Genomic DNA, 27,369 nt, shown 5'->3' with positions numbered 1-27,369 from the left:
TCTCCTAGAGGGAGATGCTCGTGTATGGGCGGAATGGTGCATTGCTGAAAAGGCCAGTTTTTTGGAGGATCCCTGTGCTTTTTTGTCCTATCTGAAAGCTACTTTTACTGGGGATTTATTCCCAGTTACCTCTGACTCGTTCTCTTCAAGTGCCACTGGGACTGCCGGTTCTGTAAAGCCTTTCCCGTTTACCCCTTCAGTCCCAAGATATTCACAGCTTGTTGAGTTAAATATATTGAATATCCACCAGCCTACTGTTCCTTCCTATTATGATTTTTATGATGAGGAACTAGACTGTGAAGATGACTATACTGATTTTTCTGATTATGAAGATTGGGAAGATGTGGATACTGATGAGGATGAGATTCAAACTGCCATTAAACCCATGTCTGTTCATTTACCTTCAGTTCAGTCTGTAACTGCTCCTCTGTCAGCTTTGGCTGTTCGGCAGTCTGACATCAAACCTGTGACCATTTTCAAGTCTCTCAGACCTGAACCCCAGTTCGTGAGTCTGTCTATTAAAAACCAGTCTCTTGCTCAAGTTCCTGCAGCCAAGCTTCCAGTGTCTGCTCCAGTGCCAGCTATCTCCCTGTCTGCTCCAGTGCCAGCTATCCCCCTGTCTGTTCCGGTGCCGGCTGCCCAGCTTCCAGTGTCTGCTCCAATGCTGGCTATCTCCATGCTACCTGCTCCAGGGCCGGCTGCCCAGCCTTCAGCACCTGCATATTTGTCAATTTTTCTGGTTCCTGCTCTCAGGCGGCTTGGTCCCTTGCCAGCTTTCCCACGGATTGGGTCCCTACCAGTCCTCGGGCAGTCCAGCTCTGAACATTCATCAGCTTCTGTGCCTGAACTGCAACCCTCAGCTTCTGTGCCTGAACTGCAACCCTCAGCTTCTGTGCCTGAACTGCAACCCTCAGCTTCTGTGCCTGAACTGCAACCCTCAGCTTCTGTGCCTGAACTGCAACCCTCAGCTTCTGTGCCTGAACTGCAACCCTCAGCTCCTGTGCCGGCTCCCCGAAAGCTGTCTGCTCCTGTGCCGGCTCCCCGAAAGCTGTCTGCTCCTGTGCCGGCTCCCCGAAAGCTGACTACTCCAGTGTCAGCTGACTCCCTGCCCGCTCCTGTGCCAGTCTCCGCTCCTGTGCCAGTCTCCGCTCCTGTGCCAGTCTCCGCTCCTGTGCCAGTCTCCGCTCCTGTGCCAGTCTCCGCTCCTGTGCCGGCTCCCCGAAAGCTGTCTGCTCCTGTGCCGGCTCCCCGAAAGCTGTCTGCTCCTGTGCCGGCTCCCCGAAAGCTGTCTGCTCCTGTGCCGGCTCCCCGAAAGCTGTCTGCTCCTGTGCCGGCTCCCCGAAAGCTGCTGCTGCTGTCTGCTCTAGCACCTGCTGTTAACCTGCCGGTTCCTGCATCCGCAGTCCAGTCTCCGGTTCCTGCATCCGCAGTCCAGTCTCCGGTTCCTGCATCCGCAGTCCAGTCTCCGGTTCCTGCATCCGCAGTCCAGTCTCCGGTTCCTGCATCCGCAGTCCAGTCTCCGGTTCCTGCATCCGCAGTCCAGTCTCCGGTTCCTGCATCCGCAGTCCAGTCTCCGGTGTCTGCCATCCAGCCAGTGCCCGCTCCGGTGTCTGCCATCCAGCCAGTGCCCGCTCCGGTGTCTGCCATCCAGCCAGTGCCCGCTCCGGTGTCTGCCATCCAGCCAGTGCCCGCTCCGGTGTCTGCCATCCAGCCAGTGCCCGCTCCGGTGTCTGCCATCCAGCCAGTGCCCGCTCCGGTGTCTGCCATCCAGCCAGTGCCCGCTCCGGTGTCTGCCATCCAGCCAGTGCCCGCTCCGGTGTCTGCCATCCAGCCAGTGCCCGCTCCGGTGTCTGCTACTCGGCCTGTGCCTGCACCCCGACGGCTGCCTTCTCCTGTGCCTGCACCCCGACGGCTGCCTCCTCCTGTGCCAGCAGTAAGGTCTGTACCAGCTCCAACCTCCGTGCCTGTTCTCCAGCCATCAGCTCCTGAGCCGGTTCTCCAGCCATCAGTTTCAGCTCCTGTGCCAGTGGTCCTGCCAGCTCCCATGCCAGCAGTTGTGGCTGCTCCAGCCTCTGTGCCAGCGGTCGTGCCTGTTTTCGCTTCAGTGCCTTTGTTTCTGCCACCTGCCTCTGAGGACAAAATTGCTTCCGGGCCTACCTTCCCTGCTACTAGATCTGGTGGTTCTGTTGTCACAGGCACTGCCAGTTCTGTTGCAGTGAGTGGTGGTCTTGTTGCTTCCCTGGGCATCTCTCTTCCACCTGTAGTGGGTGTGTATGATGGTGCTTCACCTGTAATGGGTGTCTATGATGGTCCTCCACCTGTAATGGGTGTGTTTGATGGTGCTTCACCTGTAATGGGTGTTTTGTGTGGCGTCTCATCCGCTGTGGCTCCTGACCCTGGCGTCTCATCCGCTGTGGCTCCTGACCCTGGCGTCTCATCCGCTGTGGCTCCTGACCCTGGCGTCTCATCCGCTGTGGCTCCTGACCCTGGCGTCTCATCCGCTGTGGCTCCTGACCCTGGCGTCTCATCCGCTGTGGCTCCTGACCCTGGCGTCTCATCCGCTGTGGCTCCTGACCCTGGCGTCTCATCCGCTGTGGCTCCTGACCCTGGCGTCTCATCCGCTGTGGCTCTCGATTCTGGCAACTTCTCTGTTCTAAATCCTGACCTTGGTGGCCTACCTTGTGTTAATGATCCTCTGGCTTCGGCTCCTGACTCTGGCAACACTCCTGTTCTGGCTCCTGGCTTTGGCGACCCTTTGGCTTCGGCTTCTGTTCCTGACGACCCTCTGGCTTCGGCTTCTGTTCCTGACGACCCTCTGGCTTCGGCTTCTGTTCCTGACGACCCTTTGGCTTCGGCTTCTGTTCCTGGCGACCCTTTGGCTTCGGCTTCTGTTCCTGGCGACCCTTTGGCTTCGGCTTCTGTTCCTGGCGACCCTTTGGCTTCGACTTCTGATGACCCTCTGATTCCGGCTTCTGTTCCTGACGACCCTCTGGCTTTGGCTTCTGATCCTGGTTCTTTTCAATTTTTTGCAGTTCTTTTGTTTTTGGTCTCTCTGGACTTGAAACTTTTGGACATTTTTTGGACTGCAAGCCTTAAGGACATTTTTGGTAGGAAAATGTTTAAAATATGTCCACCCGATCCTGGGATCGCCCAGTGGTCGATCCTCAAGGGGGGGGTAATGTCAGGATCAGCGGGATTCGAACACCACTTGTGGTGTTCCTGGCGGCATGCATTAGCCTCTGTAGCCACTGGAGGCATTTGGGCTCTGTCTGTTTCTTCCCTTGTCTCCTACTTTCTGTCTGCTCTCTTTCCTCCGCCCACCTCATTAACCTCATGTGTTTCCCATCTCCTAATCTTCACCCTTTATAAGCCTTTCCCTGACCATTGCCCCTGGCTTGGTCATTAATTGTCTTTCGTGACCCTGCCGTCCTGTTCCTGTTCCTGTGTCCTTGTTCTCGCTGGTTCCAAGCTCCAGTTCCGTGTCCTGATCCTGCCTTCTGCCTTGTTCCTGAGTCCTTTCTAGTTCTGCCTTGATTTCCCGGTTTTGACCTTGGCCTGTCCTTACTTCGCTTGACTGCCGCTTGCCCTGACCTTTTGCCTGTTTTGGATTCTGCCTCTGCCTGCCGTTCAAGATTCAGTCTGTATATCCTTTGTGTGCACTGTTAAGTCACTAGTTTATTAAAAGTTCTTCACTATCAACATGGCCTCTGACACCAGTTCTGTGACCTATGGTTACACTCCGGGTTACCCCGTCTTCAGGCTCCCACCTTCCTGGTACTCCATGGTGTCTCCTCAGGGAGATCGTGACACCCACTCTTTCCCTATAATACCCTATAAATCCCCACCCTTTCCCTGTAATACCCTATAAATCCCCACCCTTTCCCTGTAATACCCCCTCTGCCCTGCCTCATTTGCATTTCTCCGCCCACCCCACCCATTTTCCTGCCCCTTACATCATAGTCCGGCCCCCCAAACAAAGTCACAGCTAGCCCCCAACCCAAAGCTTGGTATAAATAATAAAAAGAGGCAAGTCTAGTTGTACTACGGTGGCACTGGGAAGAGGCACAAGGGAGAAAATGGCTCCAAAGGGGATATAGATAATAATTACAAAGATCTGGCCAGGTGATAGCGCTCAGAGTTGGGCCTGAGTGGCACTGAGCTCTATCACTCTATAGAACAGAATGGCACTGCTTTGGAAAGTTATGATACATTGTAAACTAGATGCAGAATGCACGGCAGTAACCGACACCTTCAACAGCAGTGCAGCCTTACTGGTGGGCTCTGGGGGGCACAACGTTTCACAGACTGGGGGGGGGGATACATTTTCCAGTCTGTGTACAGAAGAGAGCAAGTCCGGGACGTGATTGAAAGCACCAGCTCAGCGATCCTGAAACATGTCAGCCCCGAGGCCAAACAGGTTTCTGGAACATTCCATTGGGAACTGGCGGCACCAGTGGCATTATTAGGGCCCAATAAATACTCTCTGCCCAAATCAATCTGTTCCCTAAAGCAAACAAAGCTTTGTGTCCCAGAATGCAGCTGTCGTGTCCGGGTCCACAAGGACTTTGCATCGTTCCACCAGGGGCCGGTGGTGAACAGAGACCAATTAGGGAACAGCATGAAAGGACATGTAAACCCCCCACAAAAATGTATCAGTGAACAGCCTCTTTGAAACCTTTAAATAGGTTAATAGTAAGGCTGCAGCATCCCCTTAATCACTTGGGATTCCTTCTCCTCCTCTAACCCACTCAGCCCCCTCCCTCTTTTGGCTCTTGGCTACTGAGCATGCCCAGTTCTTGTCAACTCAGATTACTGAACACACCCTCCAGTCTAGCAGCCAATGAAGAGGTGATGTTGCTGGTTCTCTTTACCTCTCCTGAGCTCAGCTTAACCAGTACAGTGCTCAATCCAAGCAGAACTTTTTATCAAAATAAGTTCTGCCTGTGTAAGCCTGCATTGCATGAACTTTACAGCGCACATGTGCTGTTTGCAGATGTAAATGTCACTGATGATGTGTGAGAGGGAAAATGGCCGCCGGGTGAAAGCTGCTATTTGTTTTAGGAAAATGTGATGGTGCTGGCAAACAGAGGGGTATACGCAGTACGCATGGTGCCATTTGGGTGGGGGTATTCTTGTTTATCTGGATTATTGTGAATTGAAAGTAACACAACTGCAATATTTCAAATACATTTATTTTGTATTCATATAAGGCACCCTTACCCTTGTTAAGTACACCCAACGGGTATATTCTGGTACAAACCTCTCACATCCCTGTGCTTCGCAGGGCCATACTTACTAACAATCTGGAGCAGGGATAGGACACCTTTGGGCTGTTACAGAACCCCCAGCAGGTTCCAAACTTACCCCAAGGCTACCCGAGGCCCTATGGCAGAAGGTTGAATATTGACAGGCTCTTAGCCTATAGCAGTGTTGGCCAAAAATGATTTTAATTGAAATCCAAGGTGAATCTCTGCCTGGAAACGTACAGACATTTTGGGCCAAAATACACTGGTTCTAGTGATTTGAGGACACCAAATGAGCCTACACAAAGTGTATCATGGCAGATGTGAGCAGTTCCTGGAGCTCCTTCTCCCTATATTTCCCAGCTGACGCCCAAAGACCTTGTTGCTTTTGTTGTCTTCACTCCCCGGCCCTCTCTGCACAGTAGCAGCTTAGTGCTTGCCGGAATTATCCGCTGCCGGGGAGTCACCCTGGTGGCCGTAGCTGCTTCATGTGACCATAACCAGACAATGGTGCAGTCCCTCAGCTGCTCAGGGGCAATAGGGCAATAAACATACACCTGAGGCTCTGGTATAGGCAGATTTCACCCTGAAAATGTGCATTGGATTTCAGGCCAACACCTGCCTGTGCCACGAGCCTAAACGGGTGCCACGGAAGTTCCCCGGCTCCTTCCCTTCTCTATTTACCATTCTTTCAGCGTCTCTTTATCATCTCAGCACTTAATATCTCTCTCTTTATTTCCAACCTTTCAAAACATTTCCATCCGTCCTTTCTGATTCTCTCCATCTTCAGTTTCCATGTTACACCGAGGCTGCCGTGGGGTAAATCCAGACCAGTCTCTGCCCCCCCAGGAGTATATTAACCCCAACTAGGAGAAGCTGCTCTACCATGAATAACTCTACTATTAGAAGAAAGCATTCTCCCGGTTATTAATATTATTATTATTACTATTATTATTAAGCTTTATAGAATCACTAAGAATATACATTCCCTGTGAAATAATACATTTCATAAATCACTGATAAAGGAATCAGCTTCCAATACAAAAATACTTTATAGATAGCGCGTGTTGCCTTAAGATTTGATTGGGTGTCAGAGATATCGGGGTTTTTTTCTCATTCTGATCAACTTTTCCCTTTAAAAAATAACATAGTTCGCCACCTCTCAAGAGCAAGAAATCACGGCTTGGTTTTCAATGCAGTCGGCGGCGACGTATTTCAAAGTCACACACACAGCCGGCCTATCCAGAAGCAGAATTGTTCAACCCATTTGGTGTGTAGATGGATCCTAAGGCAACAAGGAGATCAGTCTGTGAGTGTGAGAACACTTTAGCGCCGGGGAATTTCGCTTCCAGAGCTGAATTACTTGGAGAGCCTTTTCGCCACGTCGGCGTAGGCTAGCTCTGTCTCTTTATCCGCGGCGCACGTGTTGGTAAACTCGTCTCTGGCGTAAGCGTTCTTCAGGTACCGCCAGATGCCACTCATCTCCGCTGGGATTTCATAGTTGCGGTATTTCTTTGCGACAATCTACGAAGAAAGCGTCAAAGCGTTAGAATGGGCTAGTAGAACTGGAATGAACTCTGTACTTGATTATACATTTACCCATAGTTCTCTAGCATGGCGCCATCTTTAGCTTGTTAGGGGATGGGTCTGTGCTGATGAAACCTATCATACATATCTGCCTGTGACTATAGCCTAGAAACATGCTGCCTGTTCTGCACTTATAGATTATCCAAGGTGTTGCTTAATGGGAGCTGCCATTTTGATGTCACATGGTACATACTGTATATTATGCCAAGGAGGAGGAGTATGTTTTCTTACCTTTTCTAATTATAAAGCAGTATGGGAGCACTGTTTTGCTTTTGCACTTACTACATCCTATGTCATTAGCTCTGTATAAACAACCCCTTCCTTTTAGTCCTTTTACAGATAAGCAAAAGTCAAAAACAGATTAAAAACAGATATTTCGGGATTCATGGTAAGGATATCCAGCCAGTTACTGTACAGTCCAACTGCCCCACCAATAACTGGTCTGGTGTCTGCCTGGGCTACCTGTGCTAAATGGCTATTCCCATATATATAGATAAGCTGCCCATATCACCATTCATATAAGCCATAGGTTACCCCTTTGGGCAGTATACCCGTTACCCCATCAGGCAATATACCCTGTTACACCTTCGGGCAGTATACCCGTTACCCCTTCGGGCAGTATACCCGTTACCCTTTCAGGCAGTATACCCCGTTACCCCATCAGGCAATATACCCCGTTACCTTGACAACATGGAGCTTGGGCAGGAGGTTGCAGTCAGCCAGGGTAAACTCATCCCCATCTAGAAACTTCCGCTTTGATACTTTCTCTTCCTCTCGGCTGTTGGCATCGATCTCTTCAGGCAGCGGCGAGTTCAGGTATGTGTCGAGTTTCTTCAGGGCTTTTGTCAGACCCTTCTCTAGGCCTGTGGGTACAAGAGCAGCGCTCAACTGTAACTGCCTCAGTTACATACTATAAATGTTCCTAATTGATCCCTACAATGGCTGCCTTGCACCTTTTATCCATAACTGCTCCCTGAATGAGTGCTATGCCCTTAGGGGCACCTCTGTCCAGGGTATTTATGCATTACCCTACAGACTGCCACTACACTGTATTATACATCCCTGCAAAACAGAAATAGTAATTAAAGGTGAACTCCAGCTTCTGAAGCAAAATATGTTACAGAAACCCCTAATATCCCTATCACTGTAATCTGTTTCTTCAATAAGTAGGAATAAATACCATTTTATATGCTGAAATCCAACTGCAAAACAGTTCTTCTCTTTCTGCATCATTTGAAATCCTGGCAGGGGAGGAGGGACTAAAACATTGATGTTACAGATTGTAACAACTTCTCAACAGCTTACAGACAGCATGCAGGAACTACATAACCCACAATGCATTGCACTGGGATGTTCCTTTCCTTATTGACATCACGTGTGCAGGGAATTGTGGGATTGGGAGGATGCAGGCTGAAGGCAGGCTGAGGACAGGCAACTACTATTACATTTTATTTGAGTCTCAGTACATAGTTACATAGTTACATAGGGTTGACAAAAGACCAGAGTCCATCAAGTTCAACCCTTCCAAGTAAACCCAGCACCCACACCCTATACTTACCTATCTATACCAACAAATACATAACTATATATACGTAGTTACATAGGGTTGAAAAAAGACCAGAGTCCATCAAGTTCAACCCTTCCAAGTAAACCCAGCACCCACAACCTACTTTACCAATCTATACACTCACATACATAAACTATATATACAAAGTTACATAGGGTTGAAAAAAGACCAGCCAGTAGGGAACTGTTCCAAACCATATTATTACATTAAACATCATGAAAAGGCTGCATATTTTTGACGTTTGATTAATGGTTGATTGAAATTATGTTGCGTTTGGTTGGAGTTCCCCTTTAATGGCAAGTGTATCTACATAAACTTAATGACACCTTTTTTTCCTGGGCCACAAAATGCTTCCATTCTGTGAAACTCGTGAAATTCTCACGCCTCCCACGTAACAATCGATTTATTTAGTGCGAGCTTTCATTCATGCCAGCAAATCAAGGGCCCTCGGCCAACGGCAAAACAAATAAGACAAGAATTGGAAACTTGTCAAAAGATTTCTCTTTATTCCCCATGGCTCTGCCCTATCAGGGATCCCTTTGCGCACCTCTGTATGCGGGCAGATACACGGGGCTCAATAGGCCAAGCCCTAACGCTCTGATTACAAACATCTCATTTACAGCTTTCCAGATATGCGTCGGATGAAGACGCGCCCGTTGATGACAATAATTGCCCGGGTCAGACAATGCCTACACTGTGCCTTCACACGTGCACACACAGGAGCTCAGTCTAATTACCTATAATTAGGGCTAAGCAAGGATTTTGAAGTCGCTCGCATTTTTCAAGTCTCCCGGCGCAGGCCCGCAATCATCCGCATTCTAATGGTTAGACATAATTACCCGTAATTGCGAGAGAAGGAGAATTTCAGGAGAGCAGACATACCATAAAGCAAGGGAAATGCTGCCGCGCACGTTCTATCACACGGGGAGATAAATAAACATTGTTTCGCTCCGGAGGGAACAAAAATCACCTGTTTTTTTAAAAATTTCTTTGCTGAATTGCATCCTGCCCCAAAATGGCAAACTCATAAAAAGAAGTTCAGGTTTTACAAGGCAATAAAAAGAGAGAAAATAATGACCCGTTATGGGATGTACAGCCGGATATTTCAGCCGTTTGTCTCTGTAGGTCACGGATCTTTAGATGTTATGGTAATAAGGATACGGATGTACAAAATATAGATTGTAAGCTCTACGGGGCAGGGACCTCCATCCTCTTGTGTCTTTGACTCTTATCTTATTGCAACTGTATCTTGTATTTATTTGTATTTATTGTTATACTTTGTATTTATCTATTATCTTATTAACCCCCTGTTTGTATTAATCTATTCTACTGTACAGCGCTGCGTACATAAGTAGCACTTTATAAATAAAGATATACATACATGTAGAGAATAGAGACTAGGATAATGACCCATCCACATCCACTTATTTGGGCCTGGGTTTGTGGAAAGGCCACAAAGGCCAGGGCCTAGGGCAGCAGAAAGCCGGTGATGACTCTGCCCTATTAGCATCATAACCCCACCCCCTAAATCATGGACAAGCCCCCTCATAATCCTACCCCCATCCCAGCTGGTATTATTATTAAGGTGGCAACCCTATTTGGGCCTCTGAGGTGGGGCCAGCACCATAAGTTGGGAAACACTATCTAGGGGATAGTCCCTAATGACTTTTTCAAGTCAAGCTCCCCTTTTGTGCCCAAAATCTGGACATAGTCTTTTGTAATTGTTCAGTGGGTTCCATCATATAAATATGGGGCATGACCACCAGTAACCAGCCAATAGGATCACTGCCTGGATGTCCAGTCAAAAGGGACCAAATGGCCAGAATGAAGACATGATGATGAGGAACATGGATGGAGAACATTAGGCTTGATGTCCCTGACTCACTTCTAGCTGCAACCCACGTTCTTTTGTAATTGTTCAGTGGGTTCCATCGTATAAATATGTGGCATGACCATCAGTAACCAGCCAATAGGATCACTGCCTAGATGTCCAGTCAAAAGGGACCAAATGGCCACAATGAAGACATGATGATGAGGAACATGGATGAAGAACATTAGGCTTGATGTCCCTGACTCACTTCTAGCTGCAACCAAGGGATTTTATGAGGGTTATACAGTAACATAACCAACAGCAAACAATTCCAGAATGGGGGAACCCCTTTCCTCCTGTGTCTCTGAACATGTAATTGTTTTTTTTTATTAAAATTCCGCAATTTCTACGTTAATTCCCTCTAAATTCTTGGGGAGTTTTTTGTTTTGTTATGTCGGTGGCGGAAGCAAAGTCTTTGTGCCTCGCCTTTGCTAATATTTCTCATGTTCGATACAAACAAAGTCTTCTTTTTTCCCAAAGATTACTACATTCTAGGTGTCTCCCAATATAATCCAACAGCAAATCTCAGAATCATTTAGATATTTTAGAATTATCTTGGTGGTGTTAATGGTCGATGATTCAACTTCTGAGCTCGGAATTGGCAAGAAGCACTAGGTTTCCATTTCATTCCCATCATTACCGGCGCTGATTTCACACACCCCTGAGTCAGAGACTTGGGCAACCAACAAGCTTCAAGACTGAGGGTTTGTCCCAGAAATGACTATAGTCGATGGAACATTTCTTTTGTATTGTGTAAGGGCGTATCTATGGGGTGATCAAACCTAAGAAACATATCTTATGCAACTGAGTTCATTCTGGATTCATCAGGACTGGAATTAACTTAAAGGAATACTGTCATGGGAAACCATATTTGTTACAAAACCCATCAGTTATTGGAGCTTCTCCAGCAGAATCCTATAATACTCAGCATCAGCTTCTGTGACAGACAAACCCAATTTCTGCTTGATAATTAGCAATAACCCCTAAGCTTAGATTCCCAACAGCTGCCCACTGAGCATGTGCAGAGCCACTGACACTCCTAACAGAATCCAAGCTCCAGTGACAACTGTGAAAGCCTGGATCATTCCTGCTATAGAGATGCTGAACCTTTAGACTGATGAAGTAAGTTCAGTTCAGTTTATGGCTGCCAAACGCATTTGTAACACTGGAGCTTATTTTTCTTTAACTCTACATCAGATTGGTTAAGAATATGTGCACAATATAATGATTATTATTATAGCCAAACAGTTAGAATGAAACCGACTCAGTAAAGCCCTGTACTCCCGTTTATGTTCCAGAATCCTCACAATTGGTTTATAGTCACTCGCCCCCCCCCCCCCCCATTCTGCCATTTATCATTGAGCTTTAATTATTTATACTTCCCTTGGGTTCCACCATATTTATTTTAACAACACATTGGGTCTATTGAACAATGGTTGTGTTTAACTAACACAAAAAGAAAAGCGAATGATTAGAAACACATTTGTGTGACGCCAGTGCCGCAACCCAAACCCAACGTTTCACATGATGTGACCTCAGAAAACAAGGCTGGCTGAGGATGATGGGAGTTACAGTACAGCGAGAGCTGTAGGACTCTTCATGTCATCCAGTTCCCATGCATATGGACTAGGGGGTGACTGGTTACTGCGCCCCTATACTGATACGATTTCTTCTTTTTAATTTAAGCCAGGATTTACTAACTGTAGGGAGAGTTTCCCATAGGGAGGGGTTTGTTTATCCAATAACATTACAGTGCACATATGCATTTCATCTTTAAGGCTTATGGCCCAATCAGGCTGCCTATCTTCAGCAAAACCTAAGGGTAAGATGTAGGCCAATATGATTAGGCCGTACCCCTATAATCAGCTTGCCAATAAGATTGGGTGAGATAAAAATGTAGGCCAATACAACCCAGCCCCCCCAAAAATGATTGGGCACCAAAGTTACATGGCAATATAATAAAGTTCCAATCCTGCCCACCAACATGTAAAGGTAGAGAAGTAGGCTCTTACTTTGAACCCCCCCCCCCAAAAAAAGATAAAGATTTAGTCTAATATAATTATGTCCCAGCCCTGACCCCCCAAAAATTGGTTGAGAACTGTAGGCCAATATAATCAAGTCCCAATCCTGTCCCCAAAAATGATGCGTCAAGATATTTAGACCAATATAATTAATAAACAAGCCTGCCCCCCAAAAAAGACAAATGTATCAGGTCCAAACTATGCCCCCCTCCCCCCCCAAAAAAATTGTTGAGATATTGATATAGAGCAATTTAATCATGTCCCTAATATGCCCCCCAAAAATCAATTATGTCCCAGCTGTGGACCCTATCTCTATCTATCAATCATCTATCTTTGTGTCTGTATCTATCTATTGTAATCTATTGTTCAGCCCAATAGCTGCCTTCCCGGACTAGTACCAGTAGAACATGGGTTACACTGTACTCTCTCACCCAGAATGGGCCTTCGCTAAGTGGAAGAGGAAGGTGAGGGTGTTGTGCAACTACACCTCCCTTGCTGCTATACAGAATAAACAGAGGGCGCCGGAGGTTCTTGCAAACAACAAAATGATTAGAAGTGATTAAGAGGCCAGTGGTACAGGCAACACCCCATACAGAGTGTAACCCACACTGACACTCCCCTGAGCACAGACTGGCAGGAATCTCACTGCCCCTCTGCCACACCCCGCAGTGGATCCCCTCAGGGAATTCTCTATCCTGATTCCCTAGTCACTGGGATCCCTACAGGCAAATCTGCAAGCCCTATGTTTGAGCTCAGAACTGCTCTTTCTAGCTCAGCCCTAACTGCCTTACAGCCCTAGAGGGTACTATACAGGGAGCTACACCTGCCTCTATCTAATGCCTCATTCACTGGGCCCTGTTCCCTGACTTCACTGGGCCCCAGCTCTGGGCTCACAGCAGCACCCACCCTGTCCCTCAGTTGGAAGCAAACAGGAAGGTGCCACTCCTTTCCCAGGACTATACTAAAGTGAGGCAGGAAGTGGTCACCATCCCTGCTAGCCAATAGCACACATATGTTACTGAACTCACTTAGATACATTCCCTTCCGCCCAGCAACTAAGGGAACTGAACCTGTAGGGATTTAACCCTATGGGTCCCTACACTATCTATCAATCGTCTATCTATCTGTGTGTCTGTATCTATCTATCTATTGGGGGGGGGGTTAACTCTTGACACATAATGATATTTGGCCTGAGATCATTTTTGCAGCCCGCGGATCTCCCCTTCAAGGAACGGGCCTCCCCCTGAGATTACTAGCCCCCAACAGGCAAACAAGCCTTTATGACAATTCCAATCTGGATTTCACAGCCACTTGTGTTGACACTGATCATTAAGGCTGGCAAATAATCATGATTAATAATAATTTCAAGGAACCAAAATATTTAAATTGAAGTGCTCACCTCTTTCCCGCCTCGATGACATCACTGCTCGCCTCTTCCTCACCCCATGACATCACTTCCTGCCTCTTCCCCGCCCCCATGACATCACTGCTCACCTCTTCCCCACCCTATGACATTGCTGCTCCCCTCTTCCCCGCCCCCATGACATCACTGCCTGCCTCTTCCCCGCCCCCATGACATCACTGCTCACCTCTTCCCCACCCTATGACATTGCTGCTCCCCTCTTCCCCGCCCCCATGACATCACTGCTCCCCTCTTCCCCGCCCCCATGACATCACTGCTCACCTCTTCCCCACCCCATGACATTGCTGCTCCCCTCTTCCCCGCCCCCATGACATCACTGCTTGCCTCTTCCCCGCCCCATAACATCACTGCTCCCCTCTTCCCCGCCCCATGACATCACTGTTCCCCTCTTCCCCACCCCATGACATCACTGCTCCCACTTCCCCGTCCCCATGACAACACTGCTCACCTCTTCCCCGCCCCCATGACATCACTGCTCACCTCTTCCCCGCCCCCAGGACATCACTGCTCCCCTCTTCCCCGCCCCCATGACATCGTCACCCAGAGAAAAAATCTGGCAGAATTGGCAACCCTAGTTGGGAAGGCCCATCAGGGACCCCATACACGGGCAGATAAGCTACCCAATAAGTTTGAAGGACCTGAATCACCAGGTATGGCCCCCTTAACAAGTGGAGGTAAGCAACATGGAGCTAAACCGCTGATACTGATTTAAGTTCTGTCCCTACCCTGCCAGCAAATAACATTTCCCAGAATCCCCACAGCTGGGGGACTCAACGCATTTCACTGTAAGACATTAAAGGAGAAGGAAAGGCTAATAAAGAGTTAATCTCAAGCTGCAGGCATACCTTCCAAACAGGAAGAAAAAACACTGAGCTGTGTAAAGAAAGTTCCCATAATGCCTCACTCCTGCACAGACACCCAAACCTAGTGAACATGCTCAGTTAGTAAGACTATGAGGAAGCTTCCTTCTGATTGGCTCAGATCCACATTCCTAAGGGGGGAGTGAGTTCTTAGCATTCTTGAGGGGGGGGGAGCAGGAGAGGGGAGAGAACAGAAAGCTGCGTGTCTCTGGCACAGGAATTACAGACACAACAAATCTTTTTTCAGAGGACTCAGTGCAGCGTTGCTGTGAGTGCTTATGGCTGTATCTACATAGACCTTTCTGATAAAGCTTACTTAGTTTGTACCTTTCCTTCTCCTTTAGAGCCAATTCCTGTCTCTTGAATAAACTGGAGAACAGTTTGGGGATCCCTAGGCCATTGTGTGATGTCAGTAGCCAGAACAAGGTGGTTATAGTAACAGAGAGTGACTAACTCTGGCCGCTAAGTAAGTGAGAGCTGACATGTCAATTGGAGGAAGTCTGCTCAGTCGGCGCCTTCATCTGCTTTTATTTGATACAGTATAGACATGGCTGCCGAGCTTGATAACGGGATTCTCACATCCTGGGGTTAAACTCTGGGAACTGAATTCATTGCAGAAACATCTCCATCCTATTAGTGGCCTGTTAGTGTCCTATTAGTGGTCTATTAGTGGCCCGTTAGTGGCCTATTAGTGGCCTGTTAGTGGCCTATTAGTGGCCTGTTAGTGTCCTATTAGTGGCCTGTTACTGGCCCGTTAGTGGCCTATTAGTGGCCTGTTAGTGGCCTATTAGTGGCCTATAAGTGGCCTATTAGTGACCTGTTAGTGGCCTATTAGTGGTCAAAGGTAAGGGGGCAGCAGGCAGGGCATTAGATATGATACTTGGCACACTTTACACTAGGTAATATGGGCAATGTAGTCAGGTCCTGCTTTGGGCCCATTAGTGCTACTGACAGGTTTATAGTCGGGACAACAAGTTTTCGGGTAGGGTAACCCAGACATGCATTAGCCAATCAGAATGAAGCAAGTGGATTTTATAGCTTCTCTGGGTATAAGGGAGTAACCCTGGGTACAGACACTGCCCACAGCAATGTTACCAACCACACAAAGGAACTGAAACATTGAGCTTAACCTTCCAGGATAAAATAGGGAGAACTGTAGAACAGGTATGGGATTCCTTATCTGGAAACCCATTTTCCAGAAGGCTATCTCCCATAGAGTCCATTTTAAGAAAATAATTTTTATAAATGATTTCCTGTCTCTCTGTACAACCAAAATTAAGTAGCCTGTACTTGATGGTAACTAAGCCACGTGAATCCACATTGGTGGCAACACAATCCTATTGGGTTTATTTAATGTTTCATAATGATTTTTAGCAAACTTACAGTATTGTGATCCAAATTATGGAAAGGTCCCTTATAGGGAAAACCCCAAGCACTTTGGATAATAGATCCTATTCTAGCACAACAACAGCTGGGGTATGGCCCGTTGAAAAATCCTTTTTATACATATATTTACTGTTGCTGAGCTCATCCCCATGCCGCCCTGACCTGAACCCCAGTGCAAATACAGAATTCAGATGGCAATTAGCAAACCCTCTGGCTCAGAATTGCTCTGGTCTGTGCTATTTCATGATACTCTGCTGCCCTCTAGTGTCTAAAATGACAGACTGCAGTTTGAAACACAAAGTAAGCTTCTATATTTCCTTAAATAAAACCCTCTGCTGTTACAGGTATGGGACTTATTATCCAGAATGCTCGGGACCTGGGGTTTTCCGGATAAGGGATCTTTCCGTAATTAGGATCTCCATAGCCTAAGTCTGCAAAAAAATCATTTAAAAAATGAATAAACCCAATATGATTATTTTGCCTCCAATAAGGATTGATTCTGTCTTAGTTGGGATCAAGTACAGGTACTGTTTTATTATTACAGAGAAAAGGGAATCATTTAACCATTAAATAAACCCAATAGGGCTGTTCTGCCCCAATAAGGGGTAATTATATCTTAGATGGGATCAAGTACAGGTACTGTTTTATTTTTACAGAGAAAAAGGAATCATTTAACCATTAAATAAACCCAATAGGGCTGTTCTGCCCCAATAAGGGGTAATTATATCTTAGTTGGGATCAAGTACAGGTACATAGTTACATATACATAGTTACATAGTTACATAGGGTTGAAAAAAGACCAGTGTCCATCAAGTTCAACCCATCCAAGTAAACCCAGCACCCACAACCCACACCTACCAATCTATACACTCACATACATAAACTATAAATACAACCACTAGTACTAACTGTAGATAGTTAGTACTAGGTACTGTTTTATTATTACAGAGAAAAGGGAATCATTTAACCATTAAATAAACCCAATAGGGCTGTTCTGCCCCAATAAGGGGTAATTATATCTTAGTTGGGATCAAGTACAGGTACTGTTTTATTATTACAGAGAAAAGGGAATCATTTAACCATTAAATAAACCCAATAGGGCTGTTCTGCCCCCAATAAGGGGTAATTATATCTTAGTTGGGATCAAGTACAGGTACTGTTTTATTATTACAGAGAAAAGGGAATCATTTAACCATTAAATAAACCCAATAGGGCTGTTCTGCCCCAATAAGGGGTAATTATATATTAGTTGGGATCAAGTACAGGTACTGTTTTATTATTACAGAGAAAAGGGAATCATTTAACCATTAAATAAACCCAATAGGACTGTTCTGCCCCCAATAAGGGGTAATTATATCTTAGTTGGGATCAAGTATTATAATGCTTATAATGGAGTCTATGGGAGACAGCCATTCTGTAATTCGGAACTCTCTGGATAACGGGTTTCTGGATAATGGATACCATACCTTTATTATTCTTTATTTGTATAGCAACAACATATTCCAGAGCACTTTACTGACATTGTGCATCAACAATTCTACAATCTACATTCACGTACACACTATGGCCAATTGTACTGGGGGCCAATTAACCAGCCTGTATGATTTTGGAGAAATGCAGAGAACCCCGGGGATAACACAGAAACTCCTTGCCTGGCTGGAATTGAACCCAGGAGCCCAGCAATGCTAGCTTGCTAAATATTATACCCAACTGCCCTGGTTTAAATTTCTCTGTTTGGCCACCATGTTCCCTTACAGTTATGATCCTGTATCTACATACTGCATATTGCCCAGTGAGACACAGAGAATGCCCCATTATTCCCACCAGCCCTTGCACCACTGGAGCTTACACTCTACTTTCTACTCAGTGGGATGAGATGTGTGCAAGGCCTTCAATTCCTTCTCCTTAAGGGTGAATACACACAGAGCTACTAGTAGCAGCTACTAAAACAGACAATGCTGATCATTTACTGATAATTGTCTCTATGTGTGTTTTAACAGAGGCAATTCTAAGTATTGTCTATGGCAGGGGATTTTCTGGTGTTTAGTAAGTGTGAAAAAGTAGCTGCTACTAGTAGCTCTGTGTGTCTTCACCCTAAGGGATATAACAGAGATTCCTTCAGTTATACTATCTGTTAGGGTCGTGATATTTCTGAGCGCCCCAGGTTATACCTAATGATGGAAGCTCATCACAGTTAGTTGGCAGAGTGTATCTACGCTGTCAGATAGTTTGGGGGGTGCCTGGGCCAGTATGGGCTGAATATCCGAATCCTACCCATGGCCACTGAGGAACCACAGTTAGGGAGGTGACAGACGGGGACTCCAGGAAAAATCGTAGCGACACGTATACCATCCCACCGGCGATTTACATTCTTGCTGATGATATGGCATTGGGGGGAGATTAGTCACCCACGGCAACGAAGATTTGTCATGGGGCGACTAACCTCTCCGTCTGTCACCTCTGTTGTAGGGGAAAGGAAAGTGTTGCAATACCTTGAACACTTTGCTTTATAGCTTCACTCCCCAGGGTTAAATCTAGATCCTTCTAGAGCACGGTTCCCCAACCTTTCTTACTCGTGAGCCACAGTCAGATGTAAAAAGACTTGGAGAGCAACACAAGCACCATAAAAGTTCATGGAGGAGCCAAATAAGGGCTGTGATTGGCTATTAGGGGCCTCTATGCACCCTATCAGCTTACAGGGGGCTTTATTTGGTAGGAAATCTTGTTTTTATTCAACCAAAACTTGCCCCCAAGTCAGGAATTCAAAAATAACTCCCTGGTTTGGGGGCACTGAGAGCAACACCCAAGGGGTTGGGGAGCAACATGTTCCCCCCGAGCCACTGGTTGGGGATCACTGTTCATGGGGGAGCACCCTGTGGTGGGGCCTACCTGCGCCCATAATGTGAAACTTTGGGCTTGTTGCGGCCCATTCGTGCAGGTAGGTAGGTAGGATTTTACCGACTCTCGAATGATTAGAGTATATAGTAATTGTATTATTCCTATCTGTGCAATAACGCTCCATGTCACCTTTACAGCCAATAGGAACTCACTTCATTGTGATAACTAGAAATACCTAAATCTACCCTACAATATTGGAAAAGTAATGTGTCTGTCTCTATGGAGTACGCACCCCGGCCAGGCAGCGCAATTTACCTACTAATGTAAGATTGTTAGAGCATAGGGGCGGAATCCTGCGTTTGTCTAAAGGCTGCGAACCCCCCCCCCCCCCCCATGTGGCAGTTCCCTAAGGTATCTGACATTTGTGATTCTTTCTCCCCTTTCACTTGCAATATTGTCCGGGTGGGGGGGCGGGTTTGTATAACAGTCAGAGAGCTTAGACATCCCAAACAGGTGAGCTCTAAGGGACATTTATAATAGAGTGAAATACCCCATAATGACCAGCAGGTGGTGCCCTATAGCTAAGCTACTCATGTAACCTGTTACAGGGCAGCTAAATAGGCTGAATCAGCCTTAATGAAAAAAATATTGTTTTTCTATTGTCTTGGAAATCCAGCATCTACTGGCCCCACATAACTGTCATTTATACTAGGTTATGTAACAGCCCCTTGTCTCCATTATACCTTATACTACTGTGAACACTGTCACAGTTACACACCCCTCCCTGATACCTCATGCCTTACTATACACACTGACAGTTACAGTTCCTCTCCCTGGCACCATCTTGCCTTACTATACACACTGACAGTTACACACCCCTCCCTGATACCTCATGCCTTACTATACACACTGACAGTTACAGTCCCTCTCCCTGGCACCATCTTGCCTTACTATACACACTGACAGTTACAGTTCCTCTCCCTGGCACCATCTTGCCTTACTATACACACTGACAGTTACAGTCCCTCTCCCTGGCACCATCTTGCCTTACTATACACACTGACAGTTACACACCCCTCCCTGATACCTCATGCCTTACTATACACACTGACAGTTACAGTCCCTCTCCCTGGCACCATCTTGCCTTACTATACACACTGACAGTTACACACCCCTCCCTGATACCTCATGCCTTACTATACACACTGACAGTTACAGTCCCTCTCCCTGGCACCATCTTGCCTTACTATACACACTGACAGTTACAGTTCCTCTCCCTGGCACCATCTTGCCTTACTATACACACTGACAGTTACAGTCCCTCTCCCTGGCACCATCTTGCCTTACTATACACACTGACAGTTACACACCCCTCCCTGATACCTCATGCCTTACTATACACACTGACAGTTACAGTCCCTCTCCCTGGCACCATCTTGCCTTACTATACACACTGACAGTTACAGTTCCTCTCCCTGGCACCATCTTGCCTTACTATACACACTGACAGTTACAGTCCCTCTCCCTGGCACCATCTTGCCTTACTATACACACTGTCACAGTTACAGTCCCTTCCCTGATACCTCATGCCTTACTATACACACTGACAGTTACAGTCCCTTCGCTGATACCTCATGCCTTATTATACACACTGACAGTTACACACCCCTCCCTGATACCTCATGCCTTACTATACACACTGACAGTTACACACCCCTCCCTGATACCTCTTGCCTTACTATACACACTGACAGTTACACACCCCTCCCTGATACCTCATGCCTTACTATACACACTGACAGTTACAGTCCCTCTCCCTGGCACCATCTTGCCTTACTATACACACTGACAGTTACAGTCCCTCTCCCTGGCACCATCTTGCCTTACTATACACACTGACAGTTACAGTCCCTCTCCCTGGCACCATCTTGCCTTACTATACACACTGTCACAGTTACAGTCCCTTCCCTGATACCTCATGCCTTACTATACACACTGACAGTTACAGTCCCTTCCCTGATACCTCATGCCTTACTATACACACTGACAGTTACAGTCCCTTCGCTGATACCTCATGCCTTACTATACACACTGACAGTTACAGTCCCTTCGCTGATACCTCATGCCTTACTATACACACTGACAGTTACAGTCCCTTCGCTGATACCTCATGCCTTACTATACACACTGACAGTTACAGTCCCTCTCCCTGGCACCATATTGCCTTACTATACACAGTCACAGTTACAGACCCTTCCCTGATACCATCTTGCCTTACTATACACACTACCTGCCAGTTACACTCCCTCCCCCTGGTATCATCTTGCCTTACTATACACACAACCTGACAGTTACAGTCCCGCCACCTTATATCATTTTGCCTTACTATACACACAACCTGACCCAGAGACCTGCCTGGTACAAAGATATGGAGATTGCCCTTTGCCCTGCGCTTAGTACATGACCCCTGGGCCCATGTAGCACCACTCACCCTGTACCTCCCCTATTAGTGGGGCCGACCTCTGTTTCCAACACATGCAATGGAAGCACCAGGTGCCAATCACCAGTACAGGCTGATGCTGCAGGCTACAATGGTTTAAACATGCCATTACATTCAGCCATAATTAGCTGTTCAGCATGTGGAGTCTATGGGAGGCCGTTGTTGCTATGGGGGGGTCCCTGTCAGCGCCGTGTCACTTCACACCATGCCCACCCTTATCAGCCACTGGACAAGTTCCCTGCAAACACGGAATGTTCTACACAAACACTGGCAGAGCTAAAGGAAGGGTGCGGCCTTGGGGAGAAGGAAATTCCGGCCTTTCCAGAGTGATAACTTGGTGAAACAATGTTCCCTGCACTCGGGGCCCCTGTAAACACCACAGTTGTTATAGGTCACAATTGGGCGGGTCTGTCAGAGCCAATGGAAAGCCCTGGTTTTACTGAATCCTGGTTATTATTTATACAGAGTTATGGGCCCCCCTCCTACCCATGCCAGTAACTAGGGGGGGCAGCAATAAGGTGTGCAGCCCCCAGTGCTGTCACCCACGGTGTTCCCTCAGTAGCCACTGGCACTATGGCCTGTAATTGGGTGCAGTTGTCCTTTAAAGGAGAAGAAAACCCATTAAGCTATGACAGGGGCACAGGCTTCCCCCCACCCTAACTGATAAAACCTTGCTCCCCAGAATGCCCTAGGGCAGAACTCTTAGCAACAACCATGTTCTGACTGCCAGAAAGGAGAAAGCACAATAAAAGCCAATCTAGTCGTGGCCTGTAGAGTGCAAGCTCCTGGCCGGCAACTGACACAGAACAGGCAGATGCCATAGATGCCACGTCCTACAGAAACAATGCACCATCTTGGTGTTTCCTACTCCAGCACCTTAGTTTACCTATAACACATATATCAGCCACACCCACATGGGCGGAGTTTTCATTTGGTTCTCGTCTTAATGCCCCTTTAACCCCTTACTCTTCATCCAAGCAGAGTATACAAACACAGCCAGCTCCACACAACTGTAAATGACATTAAAGGCATCATAACAAAATGCCTCTGGTACAAACTGACCCCCTTTAAAGCCAGTAAGTCACTGTGTGTGGTCACATAACACCCCTGTCACTCCTTTAGGCGGTTTCTCTGCCAGGGGAGAGAAGGCCAGCTGTGATTGGCCGAAGGTTATTGGCACAGCCCTGTTTTCCAGTCCCTGCTGTTATGTATGGTACCTACAGAGGGGGGAAAGGCAGTCCCCGCTGTTATATAATGCCAGTGCCCTGGCTGGTACCTACAGAGGGGGGAAAGGCAGTCCCCGCTGTTATATAATGCCAGTGCCCTGGCTGGTACCTACAGAGGGGGGAAAGGCAGTCCCCGCTGTTATATAATGCCAGTGCCCTGGCTGGTACCTACAGAGGGGGGAAAGGCAGTCCCCGCTGTTATATAATGCCAGTGCCCAGGCTGGTACCCACAGGGGGGGGAAGGCAGACCCCCATGCAAGAAAATGGTCCATTGTGTGTTTTGGGCCTGAGGCCCGGTGTCACTGCTCTGTGGGTGCCAGCCTGGGTGCTGCTCACCTTGCATTGCACAAAGAGCAATAATGGGTAGGTACGGGTGTTTTTCACTGGGACAGGGTGGTCAGAACCCCCCCATGTGTGCCATTGGCTCTAGGTATATAATGGCATTACAGAAGGCTAGTTCCTGTGAAACAGGCAGGGGCACCGAGCAAACCACTTACCGGCATTGTCCTGCTGCTTTGTGTTTTTAATGTAGGCTGAGAATTTGGAGAAGATATCAATCCCGGCAGTGTTGGACTCGCGATGCTTTGCAGCCAGTTTGGGGTACCTGCAAGGGTTAAACACTGTCTAAATAAACACGGCAAAGCAGTTTCCAGACATTGAGCCCAGTATAATGATTACCTTTAGCATAATGTGGTTGTTAAACTACAAATCCCAGAATCCTCCAATAAACAGCAGCTGTTGGATGATGGTGGGAGATATTCCATCAGGTTACCCATCACAAGGCTAGGGAAGGGGAAAGTGACACCCTGTGCCCCAGTGGCGGAAGTGAGCTCCCTAATTTATGATGTCATAATCACCTTGTATGATGTCAGGTGGCAGCTGCACCAATCAGTTAATAACTGACCCCCACTGCCTCTCCCATTCCTCTCTCCTCCCTTCATTCTCTCATTATTAACATCAACATGAGGAAATGCCGGCTAAGCACTGAAGCCTCATTATCTCCTGCCAGCGGCTTCCCAACCCTCACAAGTGTTTAGTTTCCCTCGCTGCGTGCCAAAAGGCTGCGTAAATAATCAAACATTAAGGGAAGGGCCAGAAGCGCTGAATAAAAGAAGCCAGGCCGAGTGATAGATTCCTATAGGCACCGGGTCCATCATTTTTCTAGTTGGCCAAATTCTCCAATAAATATTTGGCCAAAAACTGAACTCAGATTTGAGGGAATTCCCTAAGCCAGTGATCCCCAACCCCTTGGATGTTGCTCCCAGTGCCCCCAAACCAGGGAGTTATTTTTGAATTCCTGACTTGGGGGCAAGTTTTGGTTGAATAAAAACAAGTTTACTTCCAAATAAAGCCCCCTGTAAGCTGATAGGGTGCATAGAGGCCCCTAATAGCCAATCACAGCCCTTATTTGGCTCCTCCATGAACTTTTATGGTGCTTGTGTTGCTCCCCAAGTCTTTTTACATTTGACTGTGGCTCACGAGTAAGAAAGGTTGGGGACCGCTGCCCTAAAACATTGAATAAGTTAATTTCCTACAATCCTAACGGTATATAAGTGAAGTCATACACATGACTAAGCACCAGTTCCAACCCCTGACATCACTAAGGGGCTGATTTACTAACCCACGAATCCGACCCGAATTGGAAAAGTTCCGACTTGAAAACGAACATTTTGCGACTTTTTCGTATTTGTTGCGATTTTTTCAGCGTCTTTACGAATTTTTCGTTACCAATACGATTTTTGCGTAAAAACGCAAGTTTTTCGTAGCCATTACGAAAGTTGCGTAAAAAGTTGCGCTTTTTTCGTAGCGTTAAAACTTACGCGAAAAGTTGCGCCTTTTTCGTAGCGTTAAAACTTAAAAGGTGCAAAGTTTCGCGTAAGTTTTAACGCTACGAAAAAAGCGCAACTTTTTGCGCAAGTTTTAACGCTACGAAAAATCACCAGATTTTACGCAACTTTCGTAATGGCTACGAAAAACTCGCGTTTTTACGCAAAAATCGTATTGGTAACGAAAAATTCGTAAAGACGCCGAAAAAATCGCAAAAAATACGAAAAAATCGCAAAATACCGGTCATTACGAAAAAAACGCAAGCGGACTCATTTCGACCCGTTCGTGAGTAAGTAAATGGGCTCCTAAGTGTGGGGTATAATGTATATATTACAGGTAATGAATGTATTTTGTGTACAGGTATAGGACCTGTTACCCAGAATGCTCGGGACTGAGGGTATTCTAGATAAGGGGTCTTTCCGTAATTTGGATCTCCTACCTTAAGTCTACTAAAGAATCAATAAAACATTAATTAAACCCAATAGGACTGTTCTGCCTCCAATAAGGGGTAATTATATCTTAGTTGGGATCAAGTACAGGTACTGTTTTATTATTACAGAGAAAAGGGAATCATTTAACCATGAAATAAACCCAATAGGACTGTTCTGCCCCAATAAGGGGTAATTATATCTTAGTTGGGATCAAGTACAGGTACTGTTTTATTATTACAGAGAAAAGGGAATCATTTAACCATTAAATAAACCCAATAGGACTGTTCTGCCTCCAATAAGGATTATTTATATCTTAGTTGGGATCAAGTAGAAGTTGTTGTTTTATTACTACAGAGAAAAAGAAAATCAGTTTTAAAATTCTGAATTATTTGATTAAAATGGAGTCTATGGGAGACGGGCTTTCCGTAATTTGGAACTTACTGGAGGGTTTACAGATAAGGGGTCCCATGCCTGTATTACATACAGACTGTAAGGGAACTGGTCCTCTCTTTACTGCCTGCTGCTTACTTGCCTGTTCCTTGCCCCTAACTGGCGGCCCTGTGTTACATCAAGGGGTTAAAAAGCCCCCCTAATTAAATAAGCATATCATGCTCTTATGAACACTTTTTGTAATTCAATTAAATTTTGGAATTGCTGCATTTTTGAGAAATAGAGCAATGAAAAGGTGGTCTTGCCTTGGCAGCCCCTGCAGGGAAATCCCCGGCCAACTGGACCATACATTTGAGGGATGCAGAAACCTTAAGGGTAAGAACCCACTGAGCATTTTTTGGCTTTTTTGCCTTTTTGTTTGGCTGACTGTCTTATAGAAATGGATTTTTATGTGGAAGTCAGTAGGAAACTGGCCGTGGGTTTTCTGGGTGATTTATGTTTCTCTGAAGCTGCATATGGGATACTGAGGAGGGACTGCCAGCGAAATAAGGAGACAATAGTCATTATAATGACAATAATCAGGTATTATTTGCGGCACTTACTTTGATAGAAATCAACAGCACAAGTGTCAGTTCAGCTGAATACACTGCCAATGCTGCCATAAGGGGGGTTCAATGCTCAAAGGGAAATCTCAAGTGTTTCTGACTTTTCATTCTGGCTTTTCGTTCTGATTGCCTTTGTTTTCTCTATTTATGATACTGGTTTTAATAAAGAAAAAATCCCTTCACCCAGGAAAAATAGGTGACCAGTGGGCTAATTGGCGCCCTATTAATTTAGTAGTATGGGGCCCCATTATTACTAATGGCAGAAGCAACTTTACTGTAAGTGCTATTCAGATTTTTCAATGGGTTAATAGAGTTGGCTGAACTGAATGTAAGGGAGTAGTAAAAGCAAACTGCTATCTCCTACTTTCTGGGAATCAAACGCACATTGGCAAGCAGATTTATGTACATGTGGGCAACTAGCTGCCGTGCCTCTTCCAGATATTAGTTCCCAGCATCCTGTGGGAGAGGCTCTGATACAGGACCCCCCCAACTCCATCCAATAAGCCTCGGCTGCACCCCAATATACAGTAACCTACTGGGCAGGCTGAGGCACTATCAAACCTTTTGTGCTCCCCGATATCTCCTGTTCATCATCAATGTGCCCAGGTATCTAAATCTTCAGTTTTTGTGTAAAGTTTATAATTACGGTCCAAAATGAAAATTCTTGTGACTGACAGGGAGGATGAAACTAAGGTTTTTGTGCAGTGCGTGTTACTATAAGCATTTAAATAAAGAAAAAGAACATAAAATTGGAAAGTGCACAAATTATATTTCAGAAATCCCTGTTACAGCTGTATAAGGCAGCAGCCCTAACACAACCTGTGACATATAGTCAAAGCTAGAATAATGTGATTACCTTGGGGGTGCCAATGATTCCTCCAGGAACTCTTCTATCTTGTTCACGTCCGTCTTTACTTCCCCATTGAAGGTCAGGAAAGGTGGGTGAGTCCCGGGAGCTAAGTTATGGAGGTCGGCCGGTTTTCTATACAGGAAAAAACACACAACAATTACAAATTCAGCCCATAAATACAAAGGATAATTTTTGTATTGGTTCCCATTACAATTAAAAAAAAAAGGGATCTATTATCTGAAAACCCATTATCCAGAAAGCTCATACATGAGGGAATACCATTTCCCACAAGTCCTGCTTAATCAAACAATTCTTAAGCTGGCCATATGCCGAAAGATTGCTTATTTGGCCATATACAGGTATGGGATCCCTTAACTGGAAACCCGTTATCCAGAAAGCTCCGAATTACGGAAAGCCTGTCTCCCATAGACTCCATTTTAATCGAATAATTCAGAATTTTAAAACTGATTTCCTTTTTCTCTGTAATAATAAAACAGAACCTGTACTTGATCCCAACTTAGATATAATTACCCCTTATTGGGGCAGAACAGCCCTATTTGGTTTATTTCATGGTTAAATTATTCCCTTTTCTCTGTAATAATAAAACAGTACCTGTACTTGATCCCAACTAAGATATAATTACCCCTTATTGGGGCAGAACAGCCCTATTTGGTTTATTTCATGGTTAAATGATTCCCTTTTCTCTGTAATAATAAAACAGTACCTGTACTTGATCCCAACTAAG

The 27,369-nt window shown here is 46.2% G+C and overlaps 1 protein-coding gene across 2 annotated transcripts in view; it reads right to left on the bottom strand.

The window, feature by feature from the left end:
• Positions 1 to 5,173: 5,173 nt before the first annotated feature.
• clic5 (chloride intracellular channel 5) overlaps positions 5,174 to 27,369 on the bottom strand; it is a 63,172-nt gene continuing 40,976 nt past the window's right edge. Inside the window, exons 3-6 of one of the 2 annotated variants that reach the window (NM_001006830.1) lie at positions 26,631 to 26,756; positions 23,019 to 23,125; positions 7,512 to 7,693; positions 5,174 to 6,767 (exon numbers count right to left, since the gene is read on the bottom strand). In NM_001006830.1, the coding sequence (NP_001006831.1) occupies positions 6,603 to 6,767; positions 7,512 to 7,693; positions 23,019 to 23,125; positions 26,631 to 26,756 (580 nt within the window). In that variant the 3' untranslated portion in view covers positions 5,174 to 6,602. The remainder of the gene's footprint in view (positions 6,768 to 7,511; positions 7,694 to 23,018; positions 23,126 to 26,630; positions 26,757 to 27,369) is intronic. The other variant, XM_012970309.2, reaches the window with a different exon arrangement.

Source organism: Xenopus tropicalis, chromosome 5 (genome assembly GCF_000004195.4).
Source record: "Xenopus tropicalis strain Nigerian chromosome 5, UCB_Xtro_10.0, whole genome shotgun sequence".
Lineage (NCBI taxonomy): Eukaryota > Metazoa > Chordata > Amphibia > Anura > Pipidae > Xenopus > Xenopus tropicalis.
This window is presented reverse-complemented; position numbering and strand designations above follow the sequence as displayed.